Source organism: Prionailurus bengalensis, chromosome B4 (assembly GCF_016509475.1).
Source record: "Prionailurus bengalensis isolate Pbe53 chromosome B4, Fcat_Pben_1.1_paternal_pri, whole genome shotgun sequence".
Taxonomy (NCBI): Eukaryota; Metazoa; Chordata; class Mammalia; order Carnivora; family Felidae; genus Prionailurus; species Prionailurus bengalensis.
Window position 1 is genome coordinate 137,387,632 of NC_057358.1, and position 16,654 is coordinate 137,404,285.

The window sequence follows — 16,654 nt, forward strand, 5'->3', positions numbered from 1 at the left end:
GTCGCTCCGCGGCTCACCACGAGAGGCCCGAGGCCCGGCTGGAGGTCTGTGCGCCTTGAGGGCACGGGGGAGGAGGCGTGCTTGGCTGGGGGCCCTGCAACTTCGGGCACACCCCTTCTGGGACCTCAGTGTCTCACGATCTTACAGGCCCCTCCCCACCCTGGAAGCCTGCTTTAGAAAAAGGAAATGTGGGGGCGCCTGGGTGGCAGCTCAGTCGGTTAAGCGTCTGACTTCGGCTCAGGTCACGATCTCGTGGTCCGTGAGTTCGAGCCCCACGTCGGGCTCTGTGCTGACAGCTCGGAGTCTGGAGCCTGCTTCGGATTCTGTGTCTCCCTCTCTCTCTGCCCCTCCCGCACTTGCACTCTGTCTCTCTGTGTCTCAAAAATAAATAAACATTCAAAAAAATTTTAAAAAAAAGAAAGAAAGAAATGTGAGCTAAGCTGCAGGCAAGGGTCTTTGGGTAGCTCATCAGCGTTGGCCCGTTTGACAGGTCTCAGCAGGGCCCCCTCCCCAAGAACGTTCACTACGCCAGGCTTTGGAATCAGCGGACCCAGGCCCCCTAGCTGTGTGACCCCGGGCAAGTCACTGCAGCGTCCTGGGCCCGCTGCCTGGTCCGACACGGGCTGCCCGCGTGTGGCCTGGGTCGTCACTCAGCCCCTAGAGCTCCGTTGATTTCGATCGTTGGTACATTTGACTCGTAGCTGAACGCAGGCCTCTGTGTCGCTCAGTATTTACTCTTTGCAGCTGGGAGGAGGGCACCAGCATCTCTGGTTTCCAGTGGGGGAAACAGAGGCTGGGGAAGCCAGGAGCCTGGCCTGAGTCACCCGCCTCCTGAGGGCAGGGCCAGGACTTGCACTGCTCTGGCTCCCAAAGGAAGCAGGAGGAGGAAGAGAGCCACCCGTCCGCCACGTTCCTCTCTCCCTGGGGACGCAGAGAGGGGACCGCCTGGGTCCCAGGCCACCACGTCCCTCTCAGGGGGACACGGGAGGCCAAGTCAGAGGTGGGGGGGAGGGCCCGCCCGCATTCCCGTGGCAACACGACTCGCGTCATGGGGACCGCTTGGCCGGCCGAATGTTGCTTTGTGTCCCCGACATACAGCTCCGGCAAAGAGAAACCACTAAGAAACCACCTTTCCGTAGAGAGCAGGACACGCAAAGGCCTGTTAGTGCCGTTGGCAAAGTTTTCGTGGTTGTTCACGTGGGCCACGTGTTTGGGAGTCCTCTGTAAACCCTGGGGTCAGAGGAAGAGCAGAACTGGTGTTGCATCCCCCCGAGGAATCGCGGCGGAAGGACCGCCCGCTTTTGGTTTTGTTTAATTTTCTTTAATGTTTAATTATTTTTAAGAGAGAGAGAGAGTGTGTGTGTGTGAGTGGGGGAGGGGCAGAGAGAGAGGGAGACACAGAATCCGAAGCAGCTCCAGGCTCCGAGCTGTCAGCACAGAGCCCGACATGGGGCTCGAACCCACAAGCCGCAAGATCGTGACCTGAGCCGAAGTCGGACGCTCAACCGACGGAGCCCCCCAGGCGCCCCTGACGACCGCACATCTGAGTTGGGCCCGGGCCTGCCTCCAGCTGGGCCGCCTCGGGGCTCTGGGGCCTCTCCCAGCATCCACAGCCCATCTCGAATTGGGGCCAATGAAATCACAACGGAAACTAAACGGACAAGATACGGGAGCAGGGCTTGTGGGCTCAGACGCGTGGCTCATCCCCGGCTGCGCGTTCTGGACCGTCTTCCGTTACCTGCTGTCACAACAGCCCCCCTCCCCCGGCACTTAGCAGCCTCAAACAGCCACTGTTTTGTTACGCGTCCTGATTTCTGGGGGCCGGGAATTTGGGCAGAGCCCAGCTAGGCAAGCGTGCTCGGGGGGGGCGCTGCCAGAGGTCGCTCTGTGGCGTCCAGTGGTGGCCCGGCTGCTCCTCTGGAGGGCCCGGGGTCTGAGGCGCCGCCTCAGTGCTGGCACGCGTTAGGGAAGGCTGGGCTCAGCTGGGACACGGCCTCCCCACCGGACATGCCCAGGGTGGCCCCCTTCTTACGGGCCAGCTCGCGGTTTCTGGCAGGGGTTCCTGGGACCACGGTGGAAACTGCCAGAGTCTTCAGGCCGAGGCCCGGAAACTGGCCGGTCGCTTCTGCTGTATTCTCTTGGTCAAAACAGCTTTCTTTTCTGGGTTCTGGGCTCGTGGCTCCGTCCCCCACCTTCAAAGTGCTCTGCTCTGACCTCTGCCTCTGTTGCCACATCTGCTCTGAGTCTGGGCCTCCCCTGGGCTTATGTGGGACGGTCCATGGTAATCTCCCCACACGGTGCTGGGGGACAGCAGACACAGAGCCTGCGCTCTTTGGAGAGGAGCAAGGAGGCCTTCTTGGAGGAGGAGGCTTTTGGGCTGGGCCTGGAAAGAGAAATAGGGAGAGTGTACCTGCAGCAGGGAGGGCGCAGGGTGTGCTGTGAGCCAGCTCGGAGGCCTGAGACCCTGAGACGCGGGAAAGACTGGGTGTCGGTGGTGAGTTTCCTTTTGCCCACAGCGTCCAAGGCGGGACGGGTAACGGTGCCGCGTGCCCCGTGTGAGTGCCATTCAGGCCGCGAGGCTATATGGGTGGGATGGCGGTGGCAGGGGGGTCCCCGCTGCCTTCTCTGGCCCCAAGAGAGGACAAGAGGAGGTGGCCTGCTAGGGGGGCAGTGTGCCAGTGCCTTAGCGGGGAGAGGGGTCCGAGGGTGACCAGAATTTCTGTGCATTTCCTGTAGCATCCGCTTAAGCGTCCACGGTCAGAACTCTGACCCCAGTTTTAGTTTAATTTTCCGTTTTACAATTGTTACGCCTTTTTTTTGTTGTTGTTTTGAATTTTTCAAGTTTATTAGAGAGAGAGAGAAAGCACGAGTTGGGGAGAGGCAGAGAGAGAGAGGGAAAGAGAGAATCCCCAGCAGGCTCCGCACAGGCTCGAACTCATGAAGTGTGAGATCGCGACCCGAGCCAATGCCAGATGCTCAACCGATGGAGCCACCCAGGCGCCCCAGCAATCGTTACGTCTTTGGACGGCGTGACGTCATTTGCTCCGTAAGTCACATTCACTGAATGGTTTTTGGAGTACCGGGGCCTGTCCCACGGCTTTGCTGGTGTTAAGCACTCTGGCGGGCAGGTCCGATGATCGTCCCATTTAACAGAAGAGGAAATAGAGGCATGGGTGTGGGGGCAGGTCGAGGGGTGTATCTGGGCCTCTCAGCTTCGGCGGCAGAACCAGGATTTGGCCTCGGGAGGTCAGATACCAGAGCCCGCGCTTTTGGTTTCCGTCCGGCTGCCTGTGTATCTCGGTGGTGTCCCCCCTGCGCCGGGCTAAGCGTGTGCCCTTAGTGGATGCTCGCCGCCCCGTCTCTGCTCTTGCCCATCTGTGACTTACATCTGCATAGTGGTTTTCATACTGTGCTCAGAGGCTGGCTTCCGGAACCTGCCTGTCTGGGTTCGGATCCCGGCCCCGCTCCCGTTTCGTCGAGTGGCTCAACCTCTCAGAGCCTGAGTTTCCTCATCTGAGTTCCAGCCACTCTGATGATGGCACCCGGAGAGCTCCGGGGCAGATGAGGAAGGAAGCAGCCTGGGGTGGTTTCGGTGAAAATCGTCACGGGTGGAGCCCAGCTCCAGCGAGGCTGGAAGCCCAGATGATACCCCTTCGGCCCTGGCTACCTTCAGCCTGCGTCCCGCTGTGATGGGAATGCATGCCAGTGGCTGCATTTTAACGCGCATTTTGGTGGCAGGGGGTGCTGTTACTCTGCACACGTATCTCCGGGAATCAGGGACAGAGCGCTGCCTTTGCCCCCGGGCCCTCCCGGGGGTCATGGTCATGATCTCGCGGTTCGTGGGTTCGAGCCCCGCGTCGGGCTGTGTGCTGACAGTGCAGAGCCTGCTTGGGATTCTCTCTCTTTCTCTCTCTGTCCCTCCCCTGCTCATGCTCTTTCTCTCTCTCTCAAAAATAAATAAAGTTGAAAGAAAGGAAGGAAGGAAGGAAGGAAGGAAAGGAAAAAAAAAGAAAGAAAGGAAAAGAAAGAAAGCGAAAGAAAGAAAGAGAAAGAAAGAAAAGAAAAGAAAAGAGAAAAGAAAAGAAAAGAAAAGAAAAAAAAGAAAAGAGAAAAAGAAAAGAAAAGAGAAAAGAAAAGAAAAGAAAAGAAAAGAAAAGAAAAGAAAAGAAAAGAAAAGAAAAGAGAAACGAAACGAAACGAAACTCCTCTCCCTGGGACGCCTTGTTCACTGTCTTGTCCGCCCGGTCCCTGTCGGAATCAAACGAAACGTCGAATATGCAAGTGCACAGCAAGGACGATGCTGTGTATTTGTTGAGGTGACTGATTTTTCCAGAAGAGCTGGGGGTTGCTGAACTTCGGGCTGTTCTCAGGGAGCCAAGGCAGGAGGCTGAGGTCCATGTTTGTGTGTTAGGATTGGAGGCGTAGACCTGCCGCATTCCCGTCCCCGTCTCCCCAGGGGTCTTACTTGACGACGGAACACAGTGAGACCCGGGGGAACTAGGGACCGCGGCCAGGCGTGTGGCCACCTCCCTGCCCCCCGGAAACCCTTTCACAATAAATCGGTGACTTCTGCTGCTTGCCGTGACAGAGTCATGGAACAAACTGACTGTCCTGCCCGAACGTAGAGAAACACACAAGCCCTATCATGATAGGTGTTTTCAGACACCGGGCAGCATGCAGCAGGGGGCCATGATTCCAGAGAGAAAGGAAATGAACAGAGCAGACCCTCCGACTCCCCCGGCTCACTGCCCGGGGGATGTTTCCAGACTGCGGAGCAGGGAGAAGCCAGACAGGCTCCAGTGCTCTTGCCGAAGTGGGGTAACGGAGTTCAGAGTTTGGGGGCTCTGGGTGGGTGACCTTGTGGGACAGAGTTCCGGGGGGCTGCACAGAGAGTTCTCCACAGACTGTCCCCTCAAGTCTTTGAATGTTTAAACTGTCTATATATAAAAGGAAATTAAAGTATCACCGGAAAACAGTAGGGCCCCGAAGCTATTGGAGCTGACACAGGGCTGGGCGTGGTAAGTGTCCTCCTAACTTAAAGTGGAGACGTCAGCACTTAAGGCTTTGGGTGCTGTTTCTGTCTTAGCCCTTGAGCTACATTAGCCTTAGTCTGAAGACTGCTCGAGAGCCCCCCCTTGCAAAATTCAAAGCGATCCTTGAGAGGCTCTACCTGTTCCCAAATGACTTGATGCAAGACAGAACAAAGTTCATCTCCGTTCAAAAGAATACCAAATACAAACACACAAACCCCAGCAACCAACAGTGTAAAGTTTCCAAAGAAAAATTACAAGTTGGGGTGCCTGGGTGGCGCAGTCGGTTAAGCGTCCGACTTCAGCCAGGTCACGATCTCGCGGTCCGGGAGTTCGAGCCCCGCGTCGGGCTCTGGGCTGATGGCTCAGAGCCTGGAGCCTGTTTCCGATTCTGTGTCTCCCTCTCTCTTTGCCCCTCCCCCGTTCATGCTCTGTCTCTCTGTGTCCCAAAAATAAATAAATGTTGAAAAAAAAATTTTAAAAAGAAAAATTACAAGGTGGGAGCAGGGAAATGTGTTCTGTAACTAGGAGAAAAAACCGATCAGGAGACACAGACCCAGCATATTCGTGTAGGTTTTCTAGAGAAACAGAACCAAGAAAGAGGATATTTCTTATAAGGGATTGGCTCATGTGGTCATGGAGAAGTCCCAATACCTGCAAGCTGGTGACTCAGGAGGGTCACTGGGGTAGTTCCATCCTGAGTCCTAAAGAATAAAACAAAGTCAAGAAAAGAGAGAAAACGAGTAAAGAACAAATAGCAAGATGGTAGTGATGATTACATTAAACGTAAATGGCAAAAACATTCCAATTAAAAGAGATTCTCAGTTTGGATTAAAAAAAAGGAATCTGCCATGCAGCCACCAACCAAAAGAAAATTGGAGTGGCTGTACTAACATCAGGCCAAGCAGGACAAGAAATAACCCCAGGGACAAAGAGGGGCGTTGCGTAATAAGACATAATCCTAAAAAGTTACAGACCAGTAACAGAGCTTTAAAATCCACGAGGGAAAACGTGTGTCTGTTTCTCCCTCGGTTCTACCACTTGAACACAATCGGCCAAACTAACCTAGCGGACGTTTAGAGGACTTGCCCCCAAAGAACCACAAAACACATGCTCTTCTCAGCTACGACGTCGCAGAGCAGGGCTCCAGCAGGCGCGTCTGACTACAGAGCGTTTCCCCCTCCATCCAGCCGTCTCCCAAATGTGCTGCCTTCCGGGCAAGAGCGTTCAGCACGTGAGAAAGAGAAAAACAAAACGTTTCCCGCGGGAGCCCAGCGGGGCCGTAGAATGCTCGCGGTGGGCGGCTGTGACTTCACATCCTCTCTGCCGGCTGGGGTGGTGTATTCGTGGCTGTGTTTTAAAGTTGCCTTGTGTATCAATTCTCTACCAAATGGACACGGTAAGAGGCTGGGTCTTACCAGCCTGAGGCAGCACGTTAGGTTTCCATCAGGCATGTTGTTTGATTGGTCAGCATATGGTCCAGGTTTCCCGGATCTGCCCTCACGGCCAAATCTGCTCGTGCCTCTGGTCCTCCTCTGTGCATTTCCCCCCTGTCTGGAATGCTCCCCGCCCCCCGGCTTTGGTCCTCCACAAGCTCCTACTCATAACTCAAAACCTAGCTCAGAAGTGGCCCCACGTGAAGCCACCCCCGTTCCCCAGGTCTCCCCTGTATCATGGTGGAGCCCTCAGCTGCTGCCCTGGTGTATTATTTCTGCCTCTCTTTTGGCCACCAGAACACCTACCCTCTGAGCACCGAGTCTGCGTCTGTCCCTGTGTGGCTCCTCGGTCCTGTGTGTACACAGAGATGTGGAGAGGACCTGTCACCTCCAGCTAAAAACTGTTTTCTTTTCTTTTCCCTCAGCCTCAAGGACAAAAAATCAAGGTGAACTCATCCCTCCTGTGCTGAGATTCACAGTGACATACCTAAGAGAGAAAGGTAAGTGAGAGCTGGCTTCAGCCAGGGGTGTGAGGGCCTCTGGGAGGCCCATCTCGTGTCCCGGGCACCGTGCAGACTGGGGACTTGGAGGGGCTGGGCCTCGTGCGGGAAGGGTGACCAGCACGGGATGGACTCAGGCACACAGAATGTCTGGGTTTGCATCCCGGCTCTACTGTGTACTTGCTGTGTGACCTTGGGCAGTTACTTACCTTCTCTGGGCCTCTGATTCCTCATCTGCCCCATGGGGTTCATGACAGTGCCTGATTCACGGGGTTGCTCTGGGGCCTAAATGAGATGATACATGTAAAGCTCTCCGTGAAGACACCCCTTTGATATGATAGAGAGCTTGGTCTGCAGGTGCTGTCGCCAGTGGGGTGGGCGCGCTCGGTGATCAGAGGGGGTGCGCCTTGTGGCTCCTCCAGGACTCCTGCCTGAGGCCAGAGTTCCCAGATCCACGGGGAAAGTGTGGACCCTGACAGGAGCATAGTTCTCTGGGCGAACAGGCTGCTGGGGGGGGGGGGGGTGGCCCCCCGCAGGCAGGTGCCGCAGGGTGCAGGGGGGCGCGCGTCCAATGAGCCGTGGGAGCCGTCATTGCTGGGGGCCCTGGGGGCCTTTTACCTGGCGCGCCCTCAGAACTGCATGTCCTAATGCTAGAAAGTTCTATGAGCTGGCGCCTCTCTAGCCGGAGGATCTGATTGTCGCTTAGAATGGTCTCTACTTTGGCGAGAAGTCCTTCGCGGCACCTCCCGTTCTGTTCCGTATTTCGGGAGCAGAGAGAAGATAGTGCGTAAGACCAGGTGTCAGAAACCGGGAGAGGGAGTGTCTCCCTTTTTAACGTATCAGGTCCTTTATTTATGAAAAAATAAAAAACCCAGCTCCAAGTGGGAACTCAGTATTGTATTTGTTGAATGAATGCACGATCGAACATGTACCCTTTGGGCACCTCCCCGTATCCAGCCCTGATTGAGGTGCCGGGGTTGCCATGGTAATGGCACTCCTCCCCCCCCCCCCACCAGCCGCCGTTCTGGGGGCTCACGGTCGCAACCGAGAGGACTCCATTGCGATTTCGTCTGTAAAGCTGTTCCCACGGGTCAGAAGTCCAGGCACACGGGGGCCGGGCTGCTCAGGGTCTCGCAAAGCGAAACTCAAGGTATCCCGCCAGGCTGCGCTCCTTTCCGGAGGCTCTGGGGAAGAATCCGCTTCCACCTTCATTCAGTTTGTTGGCCAAATTCAGTTCTTTGCAGAGATGCCTGTGTGTCCTTGGTGGCTGTCGGCCAGAGGCCTCTTTCTCTTCCTAGAGGCTGCACACTTTCCTTTCCGTGCAGCCCCCTCCACCAACAGAGACCTTCCCACCTGTCGAGTCCGGCCTCCATGCGTCAAATCTCTGCAGCCAGGAAGAACCGGGTCCCTTTTAAAAGTCTTGCCTGATTAGGTCAGGCCCACCGAAGACGATCTCCGTATCTTAAGGTCCACTTCTTGGGCCTGAATCCTGTCTGCAGAGTCCCTTCCCTGTGGCGCCTAGATTAGTGTTTGGATACCGGGCAGAATGAGTGTGCCTCACGGGGTCCGGGACTTTGGGAGCCACCTCAGAAATTTTCTACTACAATCTGTCAGGAAAAAAAGAGAGGGACCAGCCACCCACGCAGAGGGGACAGCGCGTGCAAAGGCTGGGAGGAGCAAGGAGCATGGGGCAGACTGGAGGCCAGAGGAGGGGGCCGAGGGGCAGTGGGGCAGGAGAGGCCGGACTGTGCAGGCCCGTGGGAAGTCCCCGTGGGAAGCTGCCCGGTGAAGACCAGCAAGGTCCGTGCACAGGCTGCTCAGACCTGGATATGTTCGTTGAATAGACCCAGCTTCAGAAGGGAGAAGAGGCTGGGGAGGGAGCCCAGTGCTCCCTGTATTTGCCGCGTCCGGAAAGGTAGCTTCTAGCTGCTCGCAGCAGTAGCCCAGTAGAGCACTTTCTAGGTGGCTCCTACGTCGGGTGACCGCATTTTTAATTATACTTAATTTTTGCTAATTAAGCGTAAATTTTAATCATGACGTATGGCCAGTGGCTGCCATACTGGACGGGTCACCTGTGTCGATGCAGCTGCGGGACTAAGCGGAAGCAGTGTGCATGGAGGCCACCCGGGTGCTTGAACATGTGCCATATCCAGCCTCGTCGATTCTTTCTGCAGCCCTCAGAGGCAGGGGCTCAGGGCCTTACTCTGTAGACGGGGTGGCTGAGCTCAGAGAGGCTACGTGCTTTCGCTGCGGTCACACAGCGGGATGAGACAGACTTGGGCTGGACTCCAGGTCTGTCTGACTTGGTTCTCTCTTCCCGGGGGCCACAGAAGTAGGCAGTCAGGTGGGGTTGGGAGTTTGGAAGTTTGAGGAATAAATAAAGGTGGGGATCGCGGGTGGTGGGCGTCGGGGGGGAGGGGGGGGATGAACCAAGCTGGAGAGCATTCCCTGCCAGCCACGGGAGGGGGACGCGTGGGCAGGAGGAGTCGTGGAATGTTCCAGAAACCCAGTGTGCTAGGACCTGTGAGGTGCCTGGAGGCTCTCTCTCCTTAGGACTCCGCACTGAGGGCCTGTTCCGGAGATCGGCCAGTGTCCACACCATCCGTGAGATTCAGCGGTTGTACAATCAAGGTGAGTCTGTCCCCACAGAGACCCCTGACCCTGGGCCTCCCGCCTGCCCGGCCTGCACAGCCCTCCGCGGCTGCAGAGCCCCCAGGCCCAAGGTAGCGTGGCTCCCGCCCCCACCCAACCCCCAGCGTAGCCCAGGGCCGGGCAGCTGCCCAGGCGAGGCCTGCGCCCGGAGCCCCGGCCCTCGGCAGGTGGCCGCACGCTGCCGTTGTGCCTTGAGGGCTTCTCCCGTCGTTGTAGGCGACAGGTGGTCTGAAACGTTCCACGGAGTCTCCATTCGGCAGCCCCTCCAGCGGGCCCGGCACCGCTTTCTCGGCTGCCTGTGGCGACACCCGCAGGTGGGGAGGCCGTGTCAGAGCTGAGCACCCTACAGCGACACTGCTGAGGCGGCTAGCTCTGCTCACGCCCCCGCACGCCCTCCTCATTCCTCTCCCTCGTATGGTTCGCCCGTCCGGTGACAGGGCCGGCGGGGGGCGTGTGTGGACTGGCCGTCCTCAGGCCCGTGCGCCGAGCACCTGCATCTGAGGCGGGGCCGACCCACACGGCGGGGGGACTGGGGGCACTCCCCAGACTCGGCCAGGTGCCCCAGAGGGCCGAGGGGGGCACGGTAGCAGCACCCCCCGGGTCCAGCAGGCGACAGGGTCATGCCTGGCGAAAGGTCTCCCCCTCGGGAGTTCTAAAGCCGTTTGCGTCGGGGCCCATCATGAAGCGGGACTCCGCGGCCCCGTCAGGACTCAGACTTGCGACATTCTGTGTCCAGGGAAGCCCGTGAACTTTGACGACTATGGGGACGTCCACATCCCTGCCGTGATCCTGAAGACCTTCCTGCGAGAGCTTCCCCAGCCGCTGCTGACCTTCACGGCCTATGAGCAGATTCTCGGGATCACCAGTGGGTACCTGCCCCGGGGGGGCCCGCCGAGGGCCAGTCTGGGGGGTGGGGGGAGGGGCTGCCGTCCTCTTCTTGTTGCCGTCCGGCCCCGTGGACAAGTGTCAGTGGCCGGGCCGGGCCACCACCGTCCGTGGGTGGGGGCAGGGGTTGTCGGGTGCAGCTGGGGCGACAGGCAGCGTGGCAGAGGGCGTCTCTGGGTTCGGGGTGCACGGCCCGGTCCAAGGGCCGCCTCCAGGCCCTCCCTGCCCTGCTCTGGGGGAGCCCCCCACCTCCAGCACCCCAACTTCTGTGTCTAGAAGGGGGGTGGAGGCTGGTGGGGGGCAGAGGCCCCGAACCCCCTCTTCGAGCGGTTACCGTAGAAAGCTTGCAGTTAGAAATCCCTCCTCTGCCCTTTGGGATGTGAATCTTCTACACCCAGAACTGTGTCAGGGACCCCAGAGCCGGCTCTGAGATGTAGACGTTCAAGGAGACCCCAGTGTCCCGGGACGGTGGGGGCCTAACCCAGCCTGCACCGCTGACCCCGTCCCAGGACACGAGCAGCGTGTTTCTCCCATGAGCACACCCGGATAACTACCCCCTCCCTGACTCTGCTCAGGGCCGCCCCACCCCCTGCACCCCTCCCTGTGCCCTCATTCCCCTCTAAAACACCAGTCACCTCAGCCATTCGGCCGTGTCGGGCCGTCCCTCGTGCAGTGGTTATTACCGAACACGCACGTTCCTCTTTGACTGGCACCTGCTTGCCACGGCCCGTGCGGGGTAGTTGCGGACGGGAGGGGAGTGAGCTCGTAGGCCCTGCTCGCCAGGAGCGCTCAGGCTGGCCGCAGGGACAGGCGTGTCGTTGAACCGGGTGTGGCAGGGTGATGTGGCTGCAGTGCGTCTGGCACTTAACTGGAAGGAAAGCAGGGAAAGGCCTGCTGGGCCGCAGGTGAAGGCTTGTCAGGGTGTCTGAGGTTCCCAGACGTCCCCAGGCACCAGAACCCCCGGAGGGTGCATTAAAACATGGGTCACTGGGCCCCACCCCGGAGTTTCAGACTCCATAGGTGTGGGCAGTGGCCCAAGGATCTGCATTTCTAACTGGATCCTGGGAGATGCTGATGGTCTGGGTTTTGTGCCATGGAATGCCTAGCTCAGCGGGGTTGAGGCACGACCCATGGGTAGAGATGTGGCCATGGAAAGCACAAATGTCTTAGGGGCAAAGCTCATCCTGTGCACCAGGGAGTGGGGCTGGGCTGGGCAGCTGCTGAGAATTTTTAAAAAATTATATTATGAGAGGGCTCCTGGGTGGCTCAGTTAAGTGTCTAACTCTTGATTTTGGCTCAGGTCATGATCTCACGGTTCGTGAGTTCAAGCCCTGCATCGGGCTCTGTGCTGCCAGCACAGAGATGCTTGGGATTCTCTCCCCAGCCCCCTCAAAATAAGTAAATAAACTTTAGGGGTGCCTGGGGGGCTCAGTCGGTTGAGCGTCCGACTTCGGCTCAGGTCATGATCTCACAGTTTGTGAGTTCGAGCCCCTTGTGCTGACGGCTCAGAGCCTGGAGCCTGCTTTGGATTCTGTGTCTCCTTCTCTCTCTCTGCCCCTCCCCTGCTCACACACTGTCTCTTCTCTGTCTCAAAAATAAGTAAACGTTAGAGAAAAATTTTGTTAAATAAAAAATAAACTTCAAAATATAAAAATTTAAAAAAATAATAATAAATTCTATTTTGATGGAAATAACACCAGCACATAGCGTAGGAAACAAACAAAAGCCCCAAAGTCCACAGCAGTGACACGGGAGTCCCTGCCCACCCCCACGCTCCCACACGGGCACGTACCCCGACAGGGGCTCCGTGGGCACCTGCCCATCACGCCAGGAGGGCCGCTCGTATGCACGGTCCTGGAGCCTGGCTTTTGTGTGTTAGCATCACATCTCCTCTCTCCCTCCTCGTGTGCAGTCACTCATTCTTTCAATGGTCGTGTTGCACCAGCTTTATAATTTCACGGGTGAACGTTTGGAGCGGTTTCCATTTTTGGTTGGCCCTCTGCTAATTTGAAGACTCAGGAAGTTCCAACATTCCGGTCGTGAGAACTGAGACCCTGCTTTCTGGACCGTGGTCTCACTCGGCCTGGCTGCACGGTGACAGGTGTAGGGTCACCAGATCTAGCAACAGAAAACAGAGGATGCCCACCCACCTCAATTTGAATTTCCGATAAAGGGTGAATGTCTGTTTTTGTTTTTGTTTTTTTTTAGCGTAAGTAATATTTGCTCTTTAGCTGAAATGCAAATTTAACTGAGTGTCCTCTCTTTTTTCTGGCAGCCCATTCTCAGGTGGGATGGGTTTCTCCGTGAAGTCGGGCAAAAGCAGGGGCTGCTGCGTGTACTCGGGAAATGCAGGGACACTTGGGAAGTGTCCAGGGCACAAGAGAATTGCAGCCAAGACCACCTCCTGGTGTGCAGCCAGGAGGTTAAGAGCACTGGCTTAGAGCCGCGCGGGTCTGGATCCAAGTCTGGGCTTCACCATGCAGTAGCTGTGTGACTGGGGACAGGTCACTTAACCTCTCTGAGCTCACTTCCCTTAGGTGCATAAAAGTGGGGGCTGTTGTGAGGATTAAAGGTGCGTAAAATGCCGAGCGTGACGGTTCGTGGCACGCAGGAAGTGCTTTGTGGCAGCCTGCTCCCCCTTGCTCGCCGGTGAGTGCTCTTTCCCTGAGAGACCGTAGGGAGAGCGGGTGGCGGACCTTGTGCAAGGATGTGCTCTGGGACCATAAATCTTACAAAGAGGAGGTTGGGGCCGGGAAGCTGAGACCCAGGCAACAAGGTGACGGCCCCCGAGCTCGTTGGTTTCTTGAAGATCATTTCGCGGGAACTCCCTGTCCATTCCCGTTACCCACGACAGCTTGAGTTCATGAAAGAGAGGCTTTTCTTAAGAGGCCAACGAGAACGTTGACGGTAGGGACGTTCGTGTCTCTTGAGCAGGGGCTGTGTTTGGAAAGCACACAGGCGTTCACGGTAGCCCCGCCCAAGGCTTAGCCGGAAGAGGTTAGCGTCGGGGGATCGGGACGTGGGGAGCACGGTGAATAGTTGTGGGTGCGCCCTGGCTTGAGGTCTGGAGTTCAGCGGACGACATGGTTATGAGGAAACGGGGGTCTGAGTCTGGGACAGCCTCCCCCAGGCTCTTGGTGGGTGTGGGGACCTGAGCTGCAGGGCATCACAAACAGGCTAAGTTGGTCTGGAGAAGGGCTGACCAACCTTTCCCGTAAAGGGCCAGGTAGTAGGTATTTGAGGCTTTGTGGGTCCGTCTGTGTTGCCCCTACTGGGCTCTGCTGTTGTGCAAAAGTAGCCACACGTGATGTGTGAGTGGGTGGGCGTGGCTCTGTACCAATGGTTTATTTATTTTTTTCGTCTTTATTTATTTTTGAGAGAGAGAGAGTGTGAGCAGGGGAGGGGCAGAGAGAGAGGGAGGCACAGAATCCACAGCAGGTTCCAGGCTCCGAGCCGTCAGCACGGAACGCAACGCGGGGCTCGAACCCACGAACCGCGAGATCGTGACCTGAGCCGAAGTCGGACGCTTCACCGACTGAGCCCCCCAGGCACCCCTGTACCAATAGTTTTACTGACAAAAATTGGCCTTTCTGTCCGAAGGCTGTAGTTTGCTGACTGCTGGTCTAGGCCATTCTCACTTACAAAGTGAGTGATTTGGCTTTACGGACTTTCTGGGAGGTAAGCGTTGCGGTACGGCTGTAAAGACGGGAACAGAGCTCATGGAAGGGAGAGCTTTGCTGCGAACAGCCGCCCGGCCTGGGAGTAAGTGAGGGCTCCGGGCCCGACCTCGGAGCTGACCTCCGAGGTGTCCTCAGAGCTGACCTCCTCCCTAGGCCCATGCCGGCCCCTCGGGCAGGACTGACTCAGGAGGGACCCCTGTGCCCCTGCAGGTGTGGAGAGCAGCCTGCGGGTGACCCGCTGCCACCAGATCCTGCAGAGCCTTCCAGAACACAACTACACCGTCCTCCGCTACCTCATGGGCTTCCTGCATGAGGTGAGGGGGCTAAGCAGGGCCCGGGGCGGGGAGGCCCCAATTCCGTGCCTGGCCCAGGCGGCCCTTCCTGCACCCGGTGCCCACACAGCCCGGGGTCTGGGGTCTCCCCCAGCCTTGGAACGCCACTCCCTGGCCCAGAAGACTTCAAGGCCTGACTGGGGAGCAGCTCCATTTCTGCGCCTGCCCCTGCTGACCGGTCACATGCCTGGCCGACCTCAGTTACAGATGGGACCTTCTTTTTATTTCTATTTTTTAACGTCTGCTTATTTTGAGAGAGAGCATAGGTGGGGAGGGGCAGAGAGAAGGAGAGAGAATCCCAAGCAGACTCCACGCCGTCCCGACGCCGGGCAGCCGCAATCAAGAGTCAGAGGCTCAACCGACTGAGCCACCCAGGCGCCCACATTGCGTGTAGAGATTGCTTTAAAAAAAATTTTTTTAATGTTTATATATTTTTGAGAGCAGAACATGAGCAGGGGAGGGGCAGAGAGAGAGGGAGACACAGAATCCGAAGCAGGCTCCAGGCTCCGAGCTGTCAGCACAGAGCCTGATGCGGGGCTCGAACTCACGAGCCGTGAGATCACGACCTGAGCCGAAGTCAGACGCTCAACCGACTGAGCCACCCAGGCGCCCAGGATTGCTTTTAAAAAATAATAAACTATTTGTTAGAGGCCAAAAACTAAGTTATTGCCCTAATTTTCTTTCTACTTGTTTTTCATCTGCTGGAGGTGGATTGATTTCCCCGTCCTCCATGGCACTGACGTTGAAACTTCCCATGGGGCTGGGTGCTGTGTAGCATTGGCCCCTGTGGGCTCCTGCAGGGGCTTGGGGGCCGCTGTCCTCACCAGATCCAAGGGGGAGGGGTTCACTGGGTCATGCCCCACCCCCCGTTCTCTGCTCTCCCATGACCCCCGAGGTTCTGCCATTGTCTCTGCTTCCGATTGTCGGAGGTCCCCAGGACCCTGGAGGCGAGGGGGAGATCAGGCCTTCAGATGGGCCCAAGTGGCCCCCCTGCCCCCGACTGGCCACGTGACTTCGGGAAAGTCCCCTGCACCTTCTGGGCCTCCAGTTTCTTCATCTGTAAAATGGATGATGCATCCTAACTTCATGGGGTTGTAATTGCTGTAAGGCAGGTTCGCCCCCTCCCCTGCTGCCCCCGATCCTCCGATGACCCCTGCCTGCTCTTTGGCCTTGACTGTGTCCGACTCGCTGGCCAGAGTGTGGCTATCAGAGAGGTGGTCTGGCTGGGTGACACCAAAGGCCAAGCTTGCACCCATTGTGCTAGAGACCCCTGTCCCCGAGGGGGCCTCCCGAGTCCTCTGGAGTGGGAGAGAAGGCTGGGGGTGCTGAGGAGATCCGGGAGGAGCTCAGAGACGGTCAGAGCCCGAGGTCTCTCAGAGCATCAAGACTGACTGCTTTCGGGGCGCCCGGGGGACTCAGTGGGTTGAGCGGCTGACTCTTGGTTTTGGCTCAGGGCGTGATCTCACGGTTTGTGGGTTCGGGCCCCGTGTCGGGCTCTGTGCTGACGGTGTGGAACCTGCTTGGGGTTCTCCCTCCCTCTCTCTCTCTCTCTCTCTCTGCCCCTCCCCTGCTCACTCGCTCTCTCTCAAATAAATACACTTAAAAAAATTAAAAAGTTAAAAAAAAAAGAGACTGCTTCCTTTTACAGGTGGCGACACCGAGGCCCAGAGCCGGGAGGTGGCCGCGCAAGGCCGTCGTAGCACTGAACCCACAGTCACGTCCCTGGTCTCATGTGTGTCCTCCAGGTGTCCCGGGAGAGCATTTTTAACAAGATGAACAGCTCCAACCTGGCGTGTGTCTTTGGGCTGAATTTAATCTGGCCGTCCCAGGGGGCGTCCTCCCTGAGTGCCCTCGTGCCCATGAACCTGTTCACCGAGCTGCTGATCGAGTACTACGAGATGGTCTTCAGCACCCAGGAGGCTCGCGGGGGGCTCGGTGCCGGTGCTGTTGAGGCAGGGGAGCGGAGTGGCCCCGTCTCTAGAGGCCGGACACCCCGACGGCCTGGCCTCGCGCCCCGCGCCTCCGCGGCCCCTGACGGTGCCCGGGAGACTCCTCTGGGGCTGGAAGCGTCACGCTGAGGCCCGTCTGTGCGTGCTGTCGTCGTGTTTTGTAAACTTGCCATTAAACAAACTTCTCGTG

The 16,654-nt window shown here is 57.5% G+C and overlaps 1 protein-coding gene across 3 annotated transcripts in view; it reads left to right on the plus strand.

Annotated features, from left to right (window-relative positions):
- Nucleotides 1-16,654, plus strand: part of ARHGAP8 (Rho GTPase activating protein 8) — a 64,914-nt gene extending 48,260 nt beyond the window's left edge. For 2 of the 3 annotated variants that reach the window (XM_043562875.1, XM_043562876.1), the window contains 5 exons: nucleotides 6,892-6,966; nucleotides 9,520-9,597; nucleotides 10,355-10,483; nucleotides 14,394-14,497; nucleotides 16,261-16,654. In XM_043562875.1, the coding sequence (XP_043418810.1) occupies nucleotides 6,892-6,966; nucleotides 9,520-9,597; nucleotides 10,355-10,483; nucleotides 14,394-14,497; nucleotides 16,261-16,593 (719 nt within the window). In that variant the 3' untranslated portion in view covers nucleotides 16,594-16,654. The remainder of the gene's footprint in view (nucleotides 1-6,891; nucleotides 6,967-9,519; nucleotides 9,598-10,354; nucleotides 10,484-14,393; nucleotides 14,498-16,260) is intronic. The other variant, XM_043562877.1, reaches the window with a different exon arrangement.